The sequence below is a fragment of the Calidris pugnax genome, unplaced genomic scaffold (assembly GCF_001431845.1).
Source record: "Calidris pugnax isolate Ruff unplaced genomic scaffold, ASM143184v1 scaffold231, whole genome shotgun sequence".
NCBI classification, from domain to species: domain Eukaryota; kingdom Metazoa; phylum Chordata; class Aves; order Charadriiformes; family Scolopacidae; genus Calidris; species Calidris pugnax.
Window position 1 is genome coordinate 178,833 of NW_015090996.1, and position 14,791 is coordinate 193,623.

A 14,791-nucleotide genomic window follows, 5' to 3' on the forward strand; every position below is an offset into this window, starting at 1 on the left:
AACAACCCTGAAAAAAATATACAAATGACCCATTATGTCTTCTCAGAATATAGGCATTTCTGAAACTCCATGCAGCTATGCTTACCTTGAAATTCAGCTCAAAACTTGAAAAACAAATCATGAAGGGCTGCTGTAAAAATTCAGTAGCCACAAAGCCATCTCGGGGCAGGGGGAGAAAATGTGTATCTAACTATTTCTCTTTTTGTGGAACGTGAACAAGTTTATGAGATATCTGATTTTTAAAAAGCTCTGTAAATGAATGAGGGAGAGTTGCCAACGGTGTTAGATTTTGGAGACAAACACTTCCAATAGTTAGTTTTCTTGGGATTCACTTCCAGTCTTTATTAATGAAGAATGCCACTGCCCATGATGTAGCCAAATCTTTGTTCAGGGACGTAAAAAACACCACCAGGGAGGTCTAAAAGTGACAAAAGACTGTAATTTCAAGGTAGTTAGAGAACAAGTCTGAGGATGATTCAGCTGCATACCATGAAGCTGGTTATAAGTAAAACGTTTATTATCTCTTTATATCATGAAAATTTCAGGACCCCGTGGTTTAATGCCACTTAATAGATTAAAGGTACTGCCTCAGGGATTTAGTGTGCTGTAGCATTAGTCCTCGTCCCACACCAGTGAAGTTCAATATGGATTGGTAGGTGGACCATACTGCTTATAGTGGAAATGGGCTGATTCCCATTACAATATCAGCCTCACAATGTGCTTACCATGTTGTCCCTTAAGGTAAATCACAGACACAGTTATATATCACCCCTTCTCCAAACTGCCTCAGAGGGAAAGATTTTTGAGACAGGAACACTCAAAAAGCTTTAGGGTCCATGGGATCAGCAAGTCATCTGTCTTGGGATGGGTTGATTGTGGAGTCCACGCTGATCTCATTTAACATGAAAGGCTGCATCCAACATTAGCATTTGGGGTGACTATTTTCAGCTGTCATGACTGTATTACATGACCAAAGTTCAAGGAAAACATGGCCACAATGATATTACGTGACCAAAGTTCAAGGAAAACATGGCCACAAGCAGAGTCTGTGTTCCAGAAAGCCATTTATGGTAACACAAATTACTGTCATTTATTTTACCCTAAAATACTTCCATTGACATATGTCAGTGCTTTATTGTGATGGTTTTGACCTCAGTGAAGAACTCATACGAATCCTTCGCTCCCTCCCTTCCTATGCCTGAGGCTTTCATCCCACCAAATGGCAAGTTCAGATCTCTAATGAGCCAGCAGTTGGTCCACACCAATCCAGACTGTAGTCTTCGTGCCACCCGGTGAACGCGTCCCACATTGCTGGACCACACAGTGGCTGCCAAACCATATTTCACACTGTTGGCTCTTTCAATCACTTCTTCTTCTGTATCAAATGCTACCACACATGTCACAGGACCAAAGATCTCTTCTTGCATGCAGCAAGATTCATCCTTGACTTCGGTAATAACTGTGGGCAACATGAAATAGCCTTTCTGGTTGCCAGTTGGGAGAGTCAATGAATCCACTCCCTCTCCACAGAGGACTCTGGCTCCTTCAGCTTGGGCTTTCTTCACATAGCTCCTTACCTGGGGAAGCAGCAAGAAAATGTCACTGCTAAAGGACACCAAATCCCGAGGATTCACCTCTCCAGTCTGGGCACACCAGCAGGAGCCCAGGAGCTATTCTCAAAAGGATCAAGTCCCTGGTGAAAACACGAGCGGTCCCAGAGCCTCCCTCCCTTCTTCCAGGAGCTTGGGCAGTTTGCCATGTATTCCATGCCAGGGTGCACTCATTTACTTCATGGGATCAGTAATATTTTCCTACCTCACAGGCAGGCTTGTTGAATGTTTGCATGCCACTAGGATGATGAAGCCATGAGTGCTGCAGAAAACCTCATCAATAAATAATTAAAGCTGTTTCCATCCTGCCGCTATCACATGCTACCTTGAACACATGGGACATGCTATCGATCTGCTTCTGCTGTTCTGAAATCATCGCCTGGTTTCTCTCCCCGTAGAAACACCACAGAGATACCACCGGCCTTCTTTCTCTTTTTTCTTCTTTTAACCACCTTGGTAGGTTCGACTCGGAAGTGCTCTGCGGTGCCGCAGACCGAGGACGTCGGGAAGTGGGTGTTTCTACAACTCTACTTCAGAGCAGGTCTGGAGAACCTGCTGAGGTGTCAGGAAGCGTGACAGAGGTCTGGCTTTCTCTCTCACCCTGTGGTTTTCTTGCTTATGCTGATAGTGTCAGATAGTTCAGGGTTGTGAGCATCTGCTCCCCTGAACTCTGCCTGACACCATAAAAATTCATTTCACACAAGCCACTAAATCAGATTCTGTTTAACCATGCATCCTCTCAGCTGCCCTCCACACACACACAATTCCAAATTACTGCAAGCAGTCCTACGTAACTGTGTACTTGTATTCCCCAGAATTTGCCAGAGCGATGTAAAAACAAGACTTTCACCTTATTAGGTAAGTAAGTGAGCTTAGCAAATGCAATATTGAAACCCATGAAAATGTTGCTGAGCTCGAAGATTGGTTAGCATAAGGGCAGGATTTAGAATTAATCATTTTGAAATAATTCACTTCAATCAGAAAGAAATATTGTTTGTCATTTTAAATTATTTTCCCCAGGGAGTTGATTTTTTCCAGAGTAATCATGTGATCCCAGGCCACTGAAAACCTTATCCAAAAGATACCTTATAATGGCGTTGAATCATCATGCCTCAGAGTTGATCTTGGAGAGGACACGGTCCTTTCCATACAGCCCTGAAACCACCTTTCAGAACCCTCTAAAAGATGAGGTGAGATCATGCAAACTCCATGTAACATCACCTTTTCTAGATGCTCTTTACTGATGAGGGCTCCCACGTCGACTGTAGGATCTGAGGGGTTCCCAACCTTCCACTTCTTCGCCTCTGCCACAAACCTCTTCAAAAACTCGCTGTATATGCCCCTCTGAACAAAGATCCTGGAGGTGCAGAGACAGATCTCACCCTACCAGGGGGCAGGGAGGGGGAAGAAAAAAAGAAAACCAACAATGTCAGTTCATATTACATTGTACTATTGACAAGTCTTAGGAGTCACACACCAGAATAAGACTTGTGTCACGACATCCTCAGGAGAGCAAACTGCATTCACCAACACTGCAAAGTGGGATTTTTCCCAGGTTATAAAGGAAAAGAGAAAAAAAAGACAAAAGCTCAATAACAGGATGGTGCAGTCACTTACTAATACAAGTAAATTTGATTTTTTCATTGATTATATGTTGTCTTCTCCAACATTTTTTATAGGAAATGCGATTTCCAATTCTGAATGATCTCTGCCTTCATTTCCTGAAAATCCCTCTCTGATACCAAGCTATTTTTCTTCACGTTTGCCCTGATACAGTTTCCTGCCTTTTGGTGATCTCTCCTGAGGGTGGCAATGAGGGAACATGAACATTGGTAGGATTTTGAGGGAAGTCTCCTAATTTAATACAAGCAAATGAGCAAGCTTCCCACTTCTCCCTTTCTTAGGAAAGGCTCAAGGAGCTGGGACCCTTTAACCTGGAGAAGAGAAGGCTGAGGGGAGACCTTATCAATGCTGAGAAGTATCTAAAGGGTGGGTTGAAGGAGGAGGGAGACAGATTCTTTTCAGTGGTTCCCAGTGACAGGATGAGGGACAACAGGCACAAGCTGGAACATGGGAAGTTCCACTCAAATATGAGGAAAAACTTTCTGGTGAGGGTGACAGAACCCTGGAACAGGCTGCCCAGGGAGGGTGTGGAGTCCCCTTCTCCAGAGATTTTCCAGACCAGCCTGGATGTAGTCCTGAGGGATGTGCTCTGGGCAACCCTGCTTTGGCAGGGGAGTCGGACTGGATGATCTCTAGAAGGTCCCTTCCAACTCTGACAATTCCCTGATTCCATGATTTGCAGGGTGGGGATTTCAAGCAGCTTCTTGCTGGAGGGATAAGCAACGTATCTATTTTGAGAGGGACAACAACACCTTGTTATCTTCTGATGGAAAGGAAGAGCCCTTTATTATTTTGTTTCCCTGCTTGTGGAGAAATGAAACCTTTTTCATATTTTCCTACTTGGGGTTTGCTCACAGCACGGAACCCTGAAACAGGCCCTGGCAAGGTAGGATTTGGAGCCAAAGGTATGTGCACCCCCCTGCTACCAATGGGGTTTATAGGCACCTGGTTGGCAAAGCTGGACCTCAGGGTGGTGGGGATGCATTGGCTCAAGTCGGCATCGTCAAAGACGATGGCGGGGTTTTTGCCCCCCAGTTCCAGCGAGAGGCGTTTGCAGTGCGGGGCGCTCCTCTCCGTGATGCGCTGGGCCGTCAGCGTGCTGCCCGTGAAGGAGATGAGAGGCACGTCGGGGTGGCAGACGAGGGCTTCTCCCGCCTTGGCGCCCGTCCCAAACACCACGTTCACCACCCCGTGGGGCACCCCTGAGGGGAAGAAAGGCACACGGTCATGGCACCCTTGCCCCTCGCTCTGCCGGTGTCACCTCACTGAGGTTTGTCCCTGAAGATAGAAAATTACCAAAAGCTCTAGGGTGAAAAAGACTGACCCTTAGCTTATGGAGTAGCTAAAACATTGGATTGGTGGATGAAAAGCTCAACGTGAGCCAGCAACGTGTGCTGGCAGCCCAGAAAGTCAACCACATCCTGGGCTGCATCAAAAGCAGCGTGGGCAGCAGGGTGAGGGAGGGGATTCTGCCCTTCTGCTCCTCTCTGATGAGACCCCACCTGGAGTGCTGTATCCAGGTTTGGAGTCCTGAGAACAGGAAGGACATGGACCTGTTGGGACAGGTGAACAGGAAGGACATGAACCTGTTGGGACAGGTCCAGAGGAGGCCATGAAGATGCTCAGAGGGTTGGAGCACGTCTCCTACAAAGGCAGGCTGAGAGAGTTGGGGTTGTTCAGCCTGGAGAAGAAAAGACTCCGAGGAGAACTTAGAGCCCCTTCCAGTCCCTAAAGGGACTACAGAAGAGATGGGGAGGGACTCCTGATTAGGGAGGGGAGCCACAGGATGAGGGGTAGTGGCTTCAAACTGAAAGAGGGGAGATTTAGATTAGATTTCAGGAAGAAATTCTTTGCTGTGTGGGTGGTGAGACCCGGGAACAGGTTGCCCAGAGAAGCTGTGGCTGCCCCATCCCTGGAGGGGTTCAAGACCCGGCTGGATGGGGCTTTGAGCAACCTGGTCTGGTGGGAGGTGTCCCTGCCCAGGGCAGGGGGTTGGAACTCCATGATCTTTAAGGTCCCTTCCAGCTCTAACCATTCTATGATTCTATGTTTGGTAACTCTGGGTGCTCATGGGTTAAAAGGTAAAACCAGTTCCACTGATGGAGTCAAGCTTGCCTGACATCCATCACCAGAGACCCAGTTTTCAATTATTCAGGGAAGAAGCAGTTGTCCTCCCAGTTTTTTCTTAATAGTGCACCAAATACAGCCGTGACACAGCCACTGAGAGCTGATTCTCACTCTCTTACACCCTCATGGTTCCTCTGCTGGCACCACGGACATAGGACATCCTTAACTGGAGTGCTGGAGCAGGAAAAGGGACCCAAGAAGACTTTTCATGAGAAGCTAGTGGAAAAAAAGCCTGGGAAATAGCTGGGGTGGAGAGATGGCATAGTGTGGGGACAGGGAGAGCTTTTCATTCTCCAGGTGCAACATTCAGCTACAGTCAACAGTCTTTCCCAAATTCTTTGAGCACTTTCTAATTTCTGCGACAAAAACGGTACAGAGGTGAGCAGTTCCACCCCATTTCCCCACCCTGGCACCCGGCGGGACTTACCTGCCTTCTCCAAGAGCTTGCACATCATCCAAGCTGTGACGGATGTCATCTCACTTGCCCCCACCCTAGCATCCAGTGGGACTTACCTGCCTTCTCCAAGAGTTTGCACATCATCCAAGCTGTGACTGACGTCATCTCACTTGGCTTGGCAACCACAGTGTTTCCACAGGCAATGGCAGGAGCTATTTTCCAGGTCAACAAGTACAGCGGCAAATTCCAAGGGCTGATTAAACCAGCTGCAAAGAAAAAAAGCCCAGAAGACAGGATTTCAGTCTGCTGGGACACGAAACTCATTTCTTTGCACCTCAAGCAGTTTTACAGCAATTCAGATTTTTGAAGGGAATGTAGCTATGAATTTTATTTCCAGACAATCGCACGATAAATTTGCAGATGGAAACATTTTTATCACAGGCAGATAATTTTAAGAGATTTGTACAAATGATCCTAAAGGTAATCAGATGAACTCTCTGAATAAGTTTTGCTGCTTCTTCAGGACATAATCTTCACAACATTTTAACAACAGGCTTTTCAGTGTTTTCTAGGATAATTGGTTCAAGGTTGGCCCTAACAATTAATTACATCAACCTTATATTCACAACAGGCTTTTCAGTGTTTTCTAGGAAAATTGGTGCAAGGTTGGCCCTAACAATTAATTACATCAACTGGTCTGTGGTAACACCCCCTGTTAGCAAACACCAAGTTAAGGTAACCTGTTAGCTCAGATCAGTCTTGCTTTCTGATGTTCTTTAGAGTTTCAAACCCCCATCCTTCCCCCAAATTTTAACATAAAAAGAGCATGCATAGCATATAGTGCCTATTTTCCTGGTCAATTTTTGCCTAGATTATGAGTGCCAAAGTTTGTCAGTGCACAAATGGCTGTTTCATCCAATTGCTGAATTACCAGCTTTTTCTCAGCAATTGCCTTTGGGAAGACTTTCACCTTACACAGTCACAGGAAATAGTAAAAAAAAACATCTTTAATCATTAAACCTGCTCACAAACACCACGGGATTTCTGACTGTTTGATGGAGTAGAGCACGGAGAGGTTTTTCCTTACGAGAGTGATTTCACCAGAAGTACCCATGTTCTCCATAGGAAATAGTGAAAAAAAATCTTTAATCATTAAACCTGCTCACAAGAGCCACAGGATTTCTGACTGTTTTATGGAGTAGAGCACGGAGAGGTTTTTCCTTACGAGACTGATTTCACCAGAAGTACCCATGTTCTCCACGGCTCACAGAAAACTTTTCAATGGGCCCTCTAGGTCAGTCAATTTTATTTTATTAAGTAATTCCAGTGTGAATGTGGAACACTGACATATATTTAGATAAAACACCTAATACTGGAATTGTTACGACGCTATTACTTGTCAGGGCAGCAAAGCTACTTTATTTCTGGAGCATCAGCAGCATCTAGTGGCTGAGTTCAGCAATTCCCCAGCTAAAAGCGATTTATTCCCCCCCCCCTTCCTCCGTGTGCACCCCAGTCACAGGCTGAAATGTCACTTTGCAATCCAGTACTGATCCCCTAAAGGGATCCAGCTCTTCCAGCAGGAGCAGCTGGATCCAGTGCTTCTGGATGCTCCACTCGCCCCCAGCAGTAACAACAACTTCCCCCCACAGACACACACAAAATGCAAGAGAAATATCAAGGGTGAGAGCTACACAGTTAAAACATAGAATCAGAGAATAGTTAGAGTTGGAAGGGACCTTAAAGATCATCCAGTTCCAACCCCTGCCCTGGGCAGGGACACCACCCACCAGACCAGGTTGCTCAAAGCCCCATCCAGCCTGGCCTTGAACCCCTCCAGGGATGGGGCAGCCACAGCTTCTCTGGGCAACCTCTTCCAGTGTCTCACCACCCTCACAGGAAAGAATTTCTTCCTAAAATCTAATCTAAATCCTCCCTTTTTCAGTTTAAAACCATTACCCCTCATCCTATGGCTCCCCTCCCTGATCAGGAGTCCCTCCCCATCTCTCCTGTAGCCCCTTCAGGGACTGGAAAGAAACAGATGCTTTTTAAGGCATATAAGCATTCTTTTGACCAAGAAGCAGCAAAACTGATTTTACAAGGAGTTGCTCGTGCTTTAGCAGACCAGTCGTGTTTAGCACAGGACCCAGAGGCACCCGATGCTTTTGAAAAAACCCTCTTTCTTTGTAGAGCCACGGCAGAGGCAGCTCTGCCAAGCTCTGCAGTGTTTTGGGACCACCCTACCGACTCCCACGGGTGCCCGCGAGGTGTAGTGCACACAGCCCATGGTTTCCATCTCGGTGCACTCCGTCGTGTGGTGAAGGATGGAAGAGGCAAAGAATCGGAAGTTGTACACGGCCCGGGGGATGTCCACTGCTCTGGCAAAGGCATCAGGGACTGGAAAGAAACAGATGCTTTTTAAGGCATATAAGCATTCTTTTGACCAAGAAGCAGCAAAACTGATTTTACAAGGAGTTGCTCGTGCTTTAGCAGACCAGTCGTGTTTAGCACAGGACCCAGAGGCACCCGATGCTTTTGAAAAAACCCTCTTTCTTTGTAGAGCCACGGCAGAGGCAGCTCTGCCAAGCTCTGCAGTGTTTTGGGACCACCCTACCGACTCCCACGGGTGCCCGCGAGGTGTAGTGCACACAGCCCATGGTTTCCATCTCGGTGCACTCCGTCGTGTGGTGAAGGATGGAAGAGGCAAAGAATCGGAAGTTGTACACGGCCCGGGGGATGTCCACTGCTCTGGCAAAGGTAATCGTTTTGCCTGAAACGAAAGGAAAGACAGTGCTGTGTTTGCGTGGGCAGAAATGGTGCTTCGAGCTCTGCTCTGATTTTGCATGGGTTTGGGGAATTATCTTTTGTCCCCCACCCAAGTAGTCCATGGCACATCGCAACCACAGTCAATAAAACAGCTCCCCTGTAGTACTGCATTCCAAATATCTCACAACCGACGTCAAAGTCAGCAATTCTGAAAAGCAACGATGCCCCAGAAATCCAAAGTCGGCAACTTCTGCAAAGTTCATGCACATCAACTCCAGTTTGCACCACCAGCTCATACCATACTAAAAATTTGCACCATATCCTTCATTCAGCAAGACACTGGACATTAGAGATCAACGGTTCCAGTTTTTACCCTGATCCTTTGACTCTGCTTGTGCAAATGCTTCCAGGTCATGTTCAATCAGGTCTGCCAATTTGTTCAGGATCTGAGACCTTTCCAGTGGACTTTTTGAGGACCAAACGGGGAAGGCAGCTTTGGCAGCTTTGACAGCAGCTTCTACCTAAAAAAGCAGAGAGAGATGGTGACTATTAATGGAAGGCCTTAGAAAGAATATCAAACAATCAGCAGATGAACTCATATTTGAGAGGCTAATAACCCAGATCACATTGTTGGGAACACCGTGTCTCTTCAAGTTGTGACTGTTGATAGCTTCTCCATTTTCACCTTCTCAAGACACTGTCTCATAACTCAAGACAGTTTCTTGATACTCTATTTCAAGGTAAGTCTTGGTTTTTTCTACATTTCAGCAACTTGTGGGGAATCCTCCAGGCCTGGAGGAAATGCTGGACCAGTCAACTGGCACCAGCAAGAGCCACTGGCTGAACCCATGTAGGATCTTGTTTCTCGTGGGGGGAAGCTCAAGTACTTCTTTGCCAGAGCAAATCCAGCCTCAATTTAAACATCCACAGTTCTTGTCACACAGGACTTCAGCCGCAGTGGGCAATGATGGAAGTAAGGGGTTAGGGAAGGAAGGGACTGTATGCCCTGCTCGACTTTGATTTCCTCTTCCCTTTTCCCCAGCTGGTTCAAGCAAGGACCAAGAATGTATTTACAGACCAGACACTCAGAGAAAATTTTTAATCTTACCTGAGCACAACTAGGAACTCATTATCAGCCTCAAATAAAAAAAAATAATAAATTAGCTTCTTTCTAAAACTCTTGGGGTTTAGTCAGTTCGCCTCAATTTAAACATCCACAGTCCTTGTCACACAGGACTTCAGCTGCAGTGGGCAATGATGGAAGTAAGGGGTTAGGGAAGGAAGGGACTGTATGCCCTGCTCGACTTTGATTTCCTCTTCCCTTTTCCCCAGCTGGTTAAAGCAAGGACCAAGAATGTATTTAATCTTTAATTTTACCTGAGCACAGCTAGGAACTCATTATCAGCCTCAAAAAAAAAAATAAAAATTAGCTCCTTTCTAAAACTCTTGGGGTTTAGTCAGTTCTTTCATCAGATACCTAACAAAGTCTAGAGATATGAAAGATCGTTATATGTATTTCATATAGATGCATACCAGTCTTGCCAGTATTTTACTGGAGATGGACATAACTACTGCATGGTTCTTCAGCCTGACACTTCTGAATAGTGGCAGAATACCAGCACTTCTCTGAAGCAGACTAGGCCTCAAAGGATTAAAACTTGACCAAAAAGCACTTTCTTCCATTAGTCATTTCCTCTGGGCTCTTAAATGAAAGTTATCTGCATCTGCTGATTTATAAGCAGTCCCTTCTCGATGATTTTTACCCGTCTAAAGATGTTTACCAACATCCTTCCATATTTTAATTTAGTACTCTATTTCCCAGTTTTTGCTTCCTATGCATCTCTTCTTAATTGCTTCCAGTGTCTAGCATAGACATCAAGGTGGGCTTTAAGCCAAAGCTGTTTTAATTAATTTCCCATTGGTTTTGCTCATAGATTTCTTCAGCTTTTGGAAAATCTGCCCAAGTCAATAACCAGGAGGATGCTGATGTAAGATTAATCAGATAATTCTGACCTCTCCTAATGTTGCCACTTTGCAGTCACTGAAGACTCCTTTCCATCTGAGACAGGCTGAGAGAGTTGGGGATGTTCAGCCTGGAGAAGAAAAGACTCCGAGGAGAACTTAGAGCCCCTTCCAGTCCCTAAAGGGGCTACAGAAGAGATGGGGAGGGACTCTTGATCAGGGAGTGGAGCCATAGGATGAGGGGTAATGGTTTTAAACTGAAAAAGGGAGGATTTAGATTAGATCTGAGGAGGAAATTCTTTCCTGTGAGGGTTGAGAGACACTGGAAGAGGTTGCCCAGAGAAGCTGTGGCTGCCCCATCCCTGGAGGGGTTCAAGGCCAGGCTGGATGGGGCTTGGAGCAACCTGGTCTGGTGGGAGGTGTCCCTGCCCATGGCAGGGGGGTTGGAACTACATGATCTTTAAGGTCCCTTCCAACTCTAACTATTCTCTGATTCTATGATCAGTTCCACAAAACTGAGTTCAAAATGTGTTCCTTCAGAGGTGATGGGTGTTATAAGAACCACCTCTAAATTTACAGTCTCCCTCAAAATAAGGACCAGAGTTTGAGGGCCAGAATAGTACTGGCACTGGTGACATCGCACAAGGTCACACGGGCCACTGGCCAAGCTTGACTGTCATTCGACAACCTCAGGTGCCGTGGGTGTCAGACTGGCAGCCACCAAGCAGCTGGAGCAGGGCCAAGGCAGGCCTGGAAAAGGGGAACCACAGCTTCTTGATCGAGTCAAGTGTGGGTGGCACACCACCCTTTAAAGGTTCACCCTCTGTGGAACCATACCACCCTCAACTAATCAACTTGTTCTTCCACCCTCCCGTCATTAGGTGCCATTGTGGTGCTGCTTCTCATCTGTTCTCTGCTCTGCGGCCTTTTCCACCAGGTGCTTTGGTGCATCAATAGGGGGCTGGTGTGCAGTGAGGACTATCTGCATTTTCAACCCTCCGGTGGGTTTAGAATAAGGAAGATGTCACATTCTCACAGCAGAAAAGACAATCAGCAAAGGAAGGAATGAAGCAGTAGATTGATCTGAAAAAAAAGCAAGAGGAGAAAAAAAAAAGGAGAGAGATTTGTACAGAAGAAGTAAGAGAGCGTAGAAAGGTTAAACAGTTACTTAGTTTGACTAGCAAAAAAACCAGCAAAGAAAAGTTGAGCTATCAAGAAAACACGCGTAGGAATTCAACTATGAACTCGTGTGTCTGAAACACTTCCTTCTGCTTTCCTCTTCTGCACAAGAGAGAGACAGAGAAATAACACACAATCCAGACCTGTCGTTAAAGGCTGACACCAAAACACCCCAAACTGCCCTTAGAACATGTTGTTTCAGCCTTTCAGTACTTACAGGGGGCCTACAGGAAAGATGGAGACAAACTTTTTAGCAGGGCCTCTTATGGGAGGACAAGGGGTAGTGGCTTGACACAAAAAGAGGGAAGATTTAGACTAGATAGAAGGAAGGAATTTTTTACAATGAAGGTGGTGAAACACTGGCCCAGGTTGCCCAGATTGGTGGTGGATGCCCCATCCCTGGAAACATTCAAGGTCAGGTTGGACGGGGCTCTGAGCAACCTGGGCTAGTTGTGGATTAAACAACCTTTAAAGGTCCCTTCCAACCCAAACTATTCTACGATTCTATATTTGCTTTCCCAGTGGACGATGCACAGGATCAAGGTTCTTTAGAGAGAGATGGAGTTTTTTTAAAGAGATATTTGCCAGGACCAATTAGCCCTCACCAGCCTGTCTTTCGGAGATACAGGCCACCTCTTCAGCCTGCTTTGGTGCTGCTGTTTGGGATTTAAGACATCTAGATAGGGGAGAAAATTAACCCTTGAAAAAACATTCAATGTTTTTAGCAGAAACTGGCTGAAATGGCCTCTTCACCCGACCTGGTGTTAAATTCCAGCGTCAGCAACGAATTCTCTGTCTCCATTCTGCCTCCTAACTCTCCGTTAAAATTAACCAAGAAAAAAAATAAATCCAAAAGGACATTGACCCTTGCTAGAAACCACCATCCCAAGTTCTTTGCTGAACCTGGATCAAGATGCTCATTTTGAAATCTCCAGATACCCTCTAATTAGTATGTGATTGCACTTTCTCCTGCAGCATATTCGCATCCCGAGTTATTTGCTGAACCTGGGTCAAGATGCTTATTTTGAAATCTCCAGATACCCTCTAATTAGTATGTGATTGCACTTTCTCCTGCAGCATATTCCACCAGTGGATGCCAGCTCTGCGGAGCCCAAACCTCTTGTACAGTTGTTCAAAGCCCACCAATCACTCAGCTCTGCAGAGCCCAAACCTCTTGTACAGTTGTTCAAAGGCAGGAGTAAAGCACTTGGTGACTTTTTGGGTTGTTTCAACTGGGTTCCCACCACTACACACAACCACTAACTCAGAAAGCTGACAGAGAAAAGCCATTGCTCTTGACATGTATTTGACCTACAGCTCCAGAATGGCCACCAGCCTTTTTTGTTAGTTTTCTCACATCTCTCTGGTTCTAATTATTTTGCAAATGAATGAACAGGAAGATTTGCACCTGCACATCAAAGAGAAGTCTTTTCAGGCATAATTAGGGCTGGAGTGAACTTACACAGCTGTATTCTAGCAAACCCAACCTGTTACACTTTAACCCTTGGTCACCAGGATCTGGCAAATATTTACCCAGGTGAAATTACGGTGCAAAGGTTCCTGCTGAGACAAGCAAAGATAAAAAGATGTCAACAGGATTGAAACGCAAGCGAAGGGGACAGCTACACACAGTAGCAGTTTGTTTTAAAAAACCTTTTGAAAATGAAAATACTCTATGCTATTAGTCAATATTTGCCAAGCCATTCACGCTGCCCAAGCTTTTCCAGTCATTTCTCTCCGCAGTAAATCTGAAACGCCGTCAGTGACACACTTGTAGGTCCCTTATAAAGTAGCATCAGGGAAACTGCAGCTCCCCAGGTGAATGTCACGCTGTGCCCACCACATTAAAAGGACCGGGAGACGTTCATCCCACCAGAGGGAGAGCACAGCACTCGGAAACACTGCATCAATGCAGAGGACAAGTGGTATTACAAAGAAATGTAGGCTCCTCGCAGCCACTTCATCACCTCCACCTAACATCCAGCTGCTAATACCAAAACCAGAGAGGACTGGAAGCTCTCTACCATCTTTCAGGGAAGAGCCAGCAAGCCAAAAAATCCTTTTAAATGACAACTGCAAATCATCAAGACGCATTTAGCTGCACACTAACTGTGCCTCTAGGTTTATTTACAGAAGATAAAACTCTTCTCCCTCTTCTCTCTTCCAGGTTGGTTATGCTTATGCCAGCCTGAGCGTTGCTGCCAACTTATGTACAAGACACCAACTCCCGTGCGAGCTGAAGGAGCTCCACTGAAGTTCAGCCGAAGCTTTGTTGATTTACACCAGCCTGGGATCCAGCCTGTAACTCTCTTAACAGTAAAAAGTAAAAAAATATAAAATAACAGTATTGGCTGCTGCAGCAATAGATTCCACAGCGCTACGAGGCAATCAAGAACTTACTCATTTAAGCATTAAAAGTCTTTGGGTTTTTTTTTTTTTTCTGTTCTCTCATCTCCAGCCTCTCCCACTCAAAATATTATCAATGTTACATGCATTTAACGTTTTCACCACCTTTGTACGTTTGGCTGGTACTCACCTCCTCTTTGCCACTGTCTGGCACCCTGCAATAGACATCTCCGGTGGCCGGATTATAGGAGTCTATGTAGGAGGAACAAGGAACGAATTTGCCAGCTATAAAGTTCTCCAGCACCAAGAGAGGCTTTGAGTCAGCCATCGTTAGCCTCTTGCTGCCTCTGTGATTTCTTTTTCTCCTGCCAGGTACCAATTTAGCTTCGCTGTTGTGTGTGTTTGCACAGCCAGGCTGAACTCCTCCCCCTCTCTCTCTCCCTCTTCCCTGCGCCGCTTGCTCACCAGTGGGAAGGAACCCTGGCAATAACAGCAGAAAAAAGGAAAAGGGGTGTGTGTGTGTGTCAAAAATTACTATTTCTGTGACATTCGGGTCCTTTCTAGGAGTCAGGAGAGGCAGGATCAGCAGAGACGTTAGAAAACAGCTCCTCTCTCTCTATAGGAAAGAAAATGCTGAAGGAGGGGAGAAAACAAATGGTTTTTGACAGAAAAACGTCTCCCTCTACCAGCTTTTCAAGCTCAAGTCTGAAGAAAGGCATTTTGCAACAACTACACAAAATAATTTGAGACCCAAACACCTTGCCATCAGCAGATGTAGAGA

At 45.8% G+C, this 14,791-nt stretch overlaps 1 protein-coding gene across 1 annotated transcript; it reads right to left on the reverse strand.

Annotated features, from left to right (window-relative positions):
* Nucleotides 1–495: 495 nt before the first annotated feature.
* Nucleotides 496–14,417, reverse strand: ALDH8A1 (aldehyde dehydrogenase 8 family member A1). Its single transcript, XM_014955388.1, has 8 exons — nucleotides 14,201–14,417; nucleotides 8,897–9,044; nucleotides 8,372–8,527; nucleotides 5,874–6,023; nucleotides 4,179–4,435; nucleotides 2,832–2,993; nucleotides 1,013–1,577; nucleotides 496–971 (listed from the first exon to the last, which is right to left on the reverse strand). Exons 1-7 carry the CDS (start codon nucleotides 14,336–14,338, stop codon nucleotides 1,125–1,127), a joined length of 1,464 nt encoding a protein of 487 aa, XP_014810874.1. The 5' UTR covers nucleotides 14,339–14,417; the 3' UTR covers nucleotides 496–971; nucleotides 1,013–1,124.
* Between the last annotated feature and the right edge of the window lie 374 nt (nucleotides 14,418–14,791).

What these genes read in the sequence shown, in the direction of transcription:
- ALDH8A1 (XM_014955388.1), bottom strand. Translation starts at nt 14,338, where the DNA reads ATGGCTGACTCAAAGCCTCTCTTGGTGCTGGAGAACTTTATAGCTGGC. An exon ending in CAGACAGTGGCAAAGAGGAG is followed by an intron (nt 9,045 to 14,200) that starts GTGAGTACCAGC and finishes CTGCTTTTTTAG; the next exon opens with GTAGAAGCTGCTGTCAAAGC. An exon ending in GGTCCAGCTTTGCCAACCAG is followed by an intron (nt 2,994 to 4,178) that starts GTGCCTATAAAC and finishes GCCCCCTGGTAG; the next exon opens with GGTGAGATCTGTCTCTGCAC.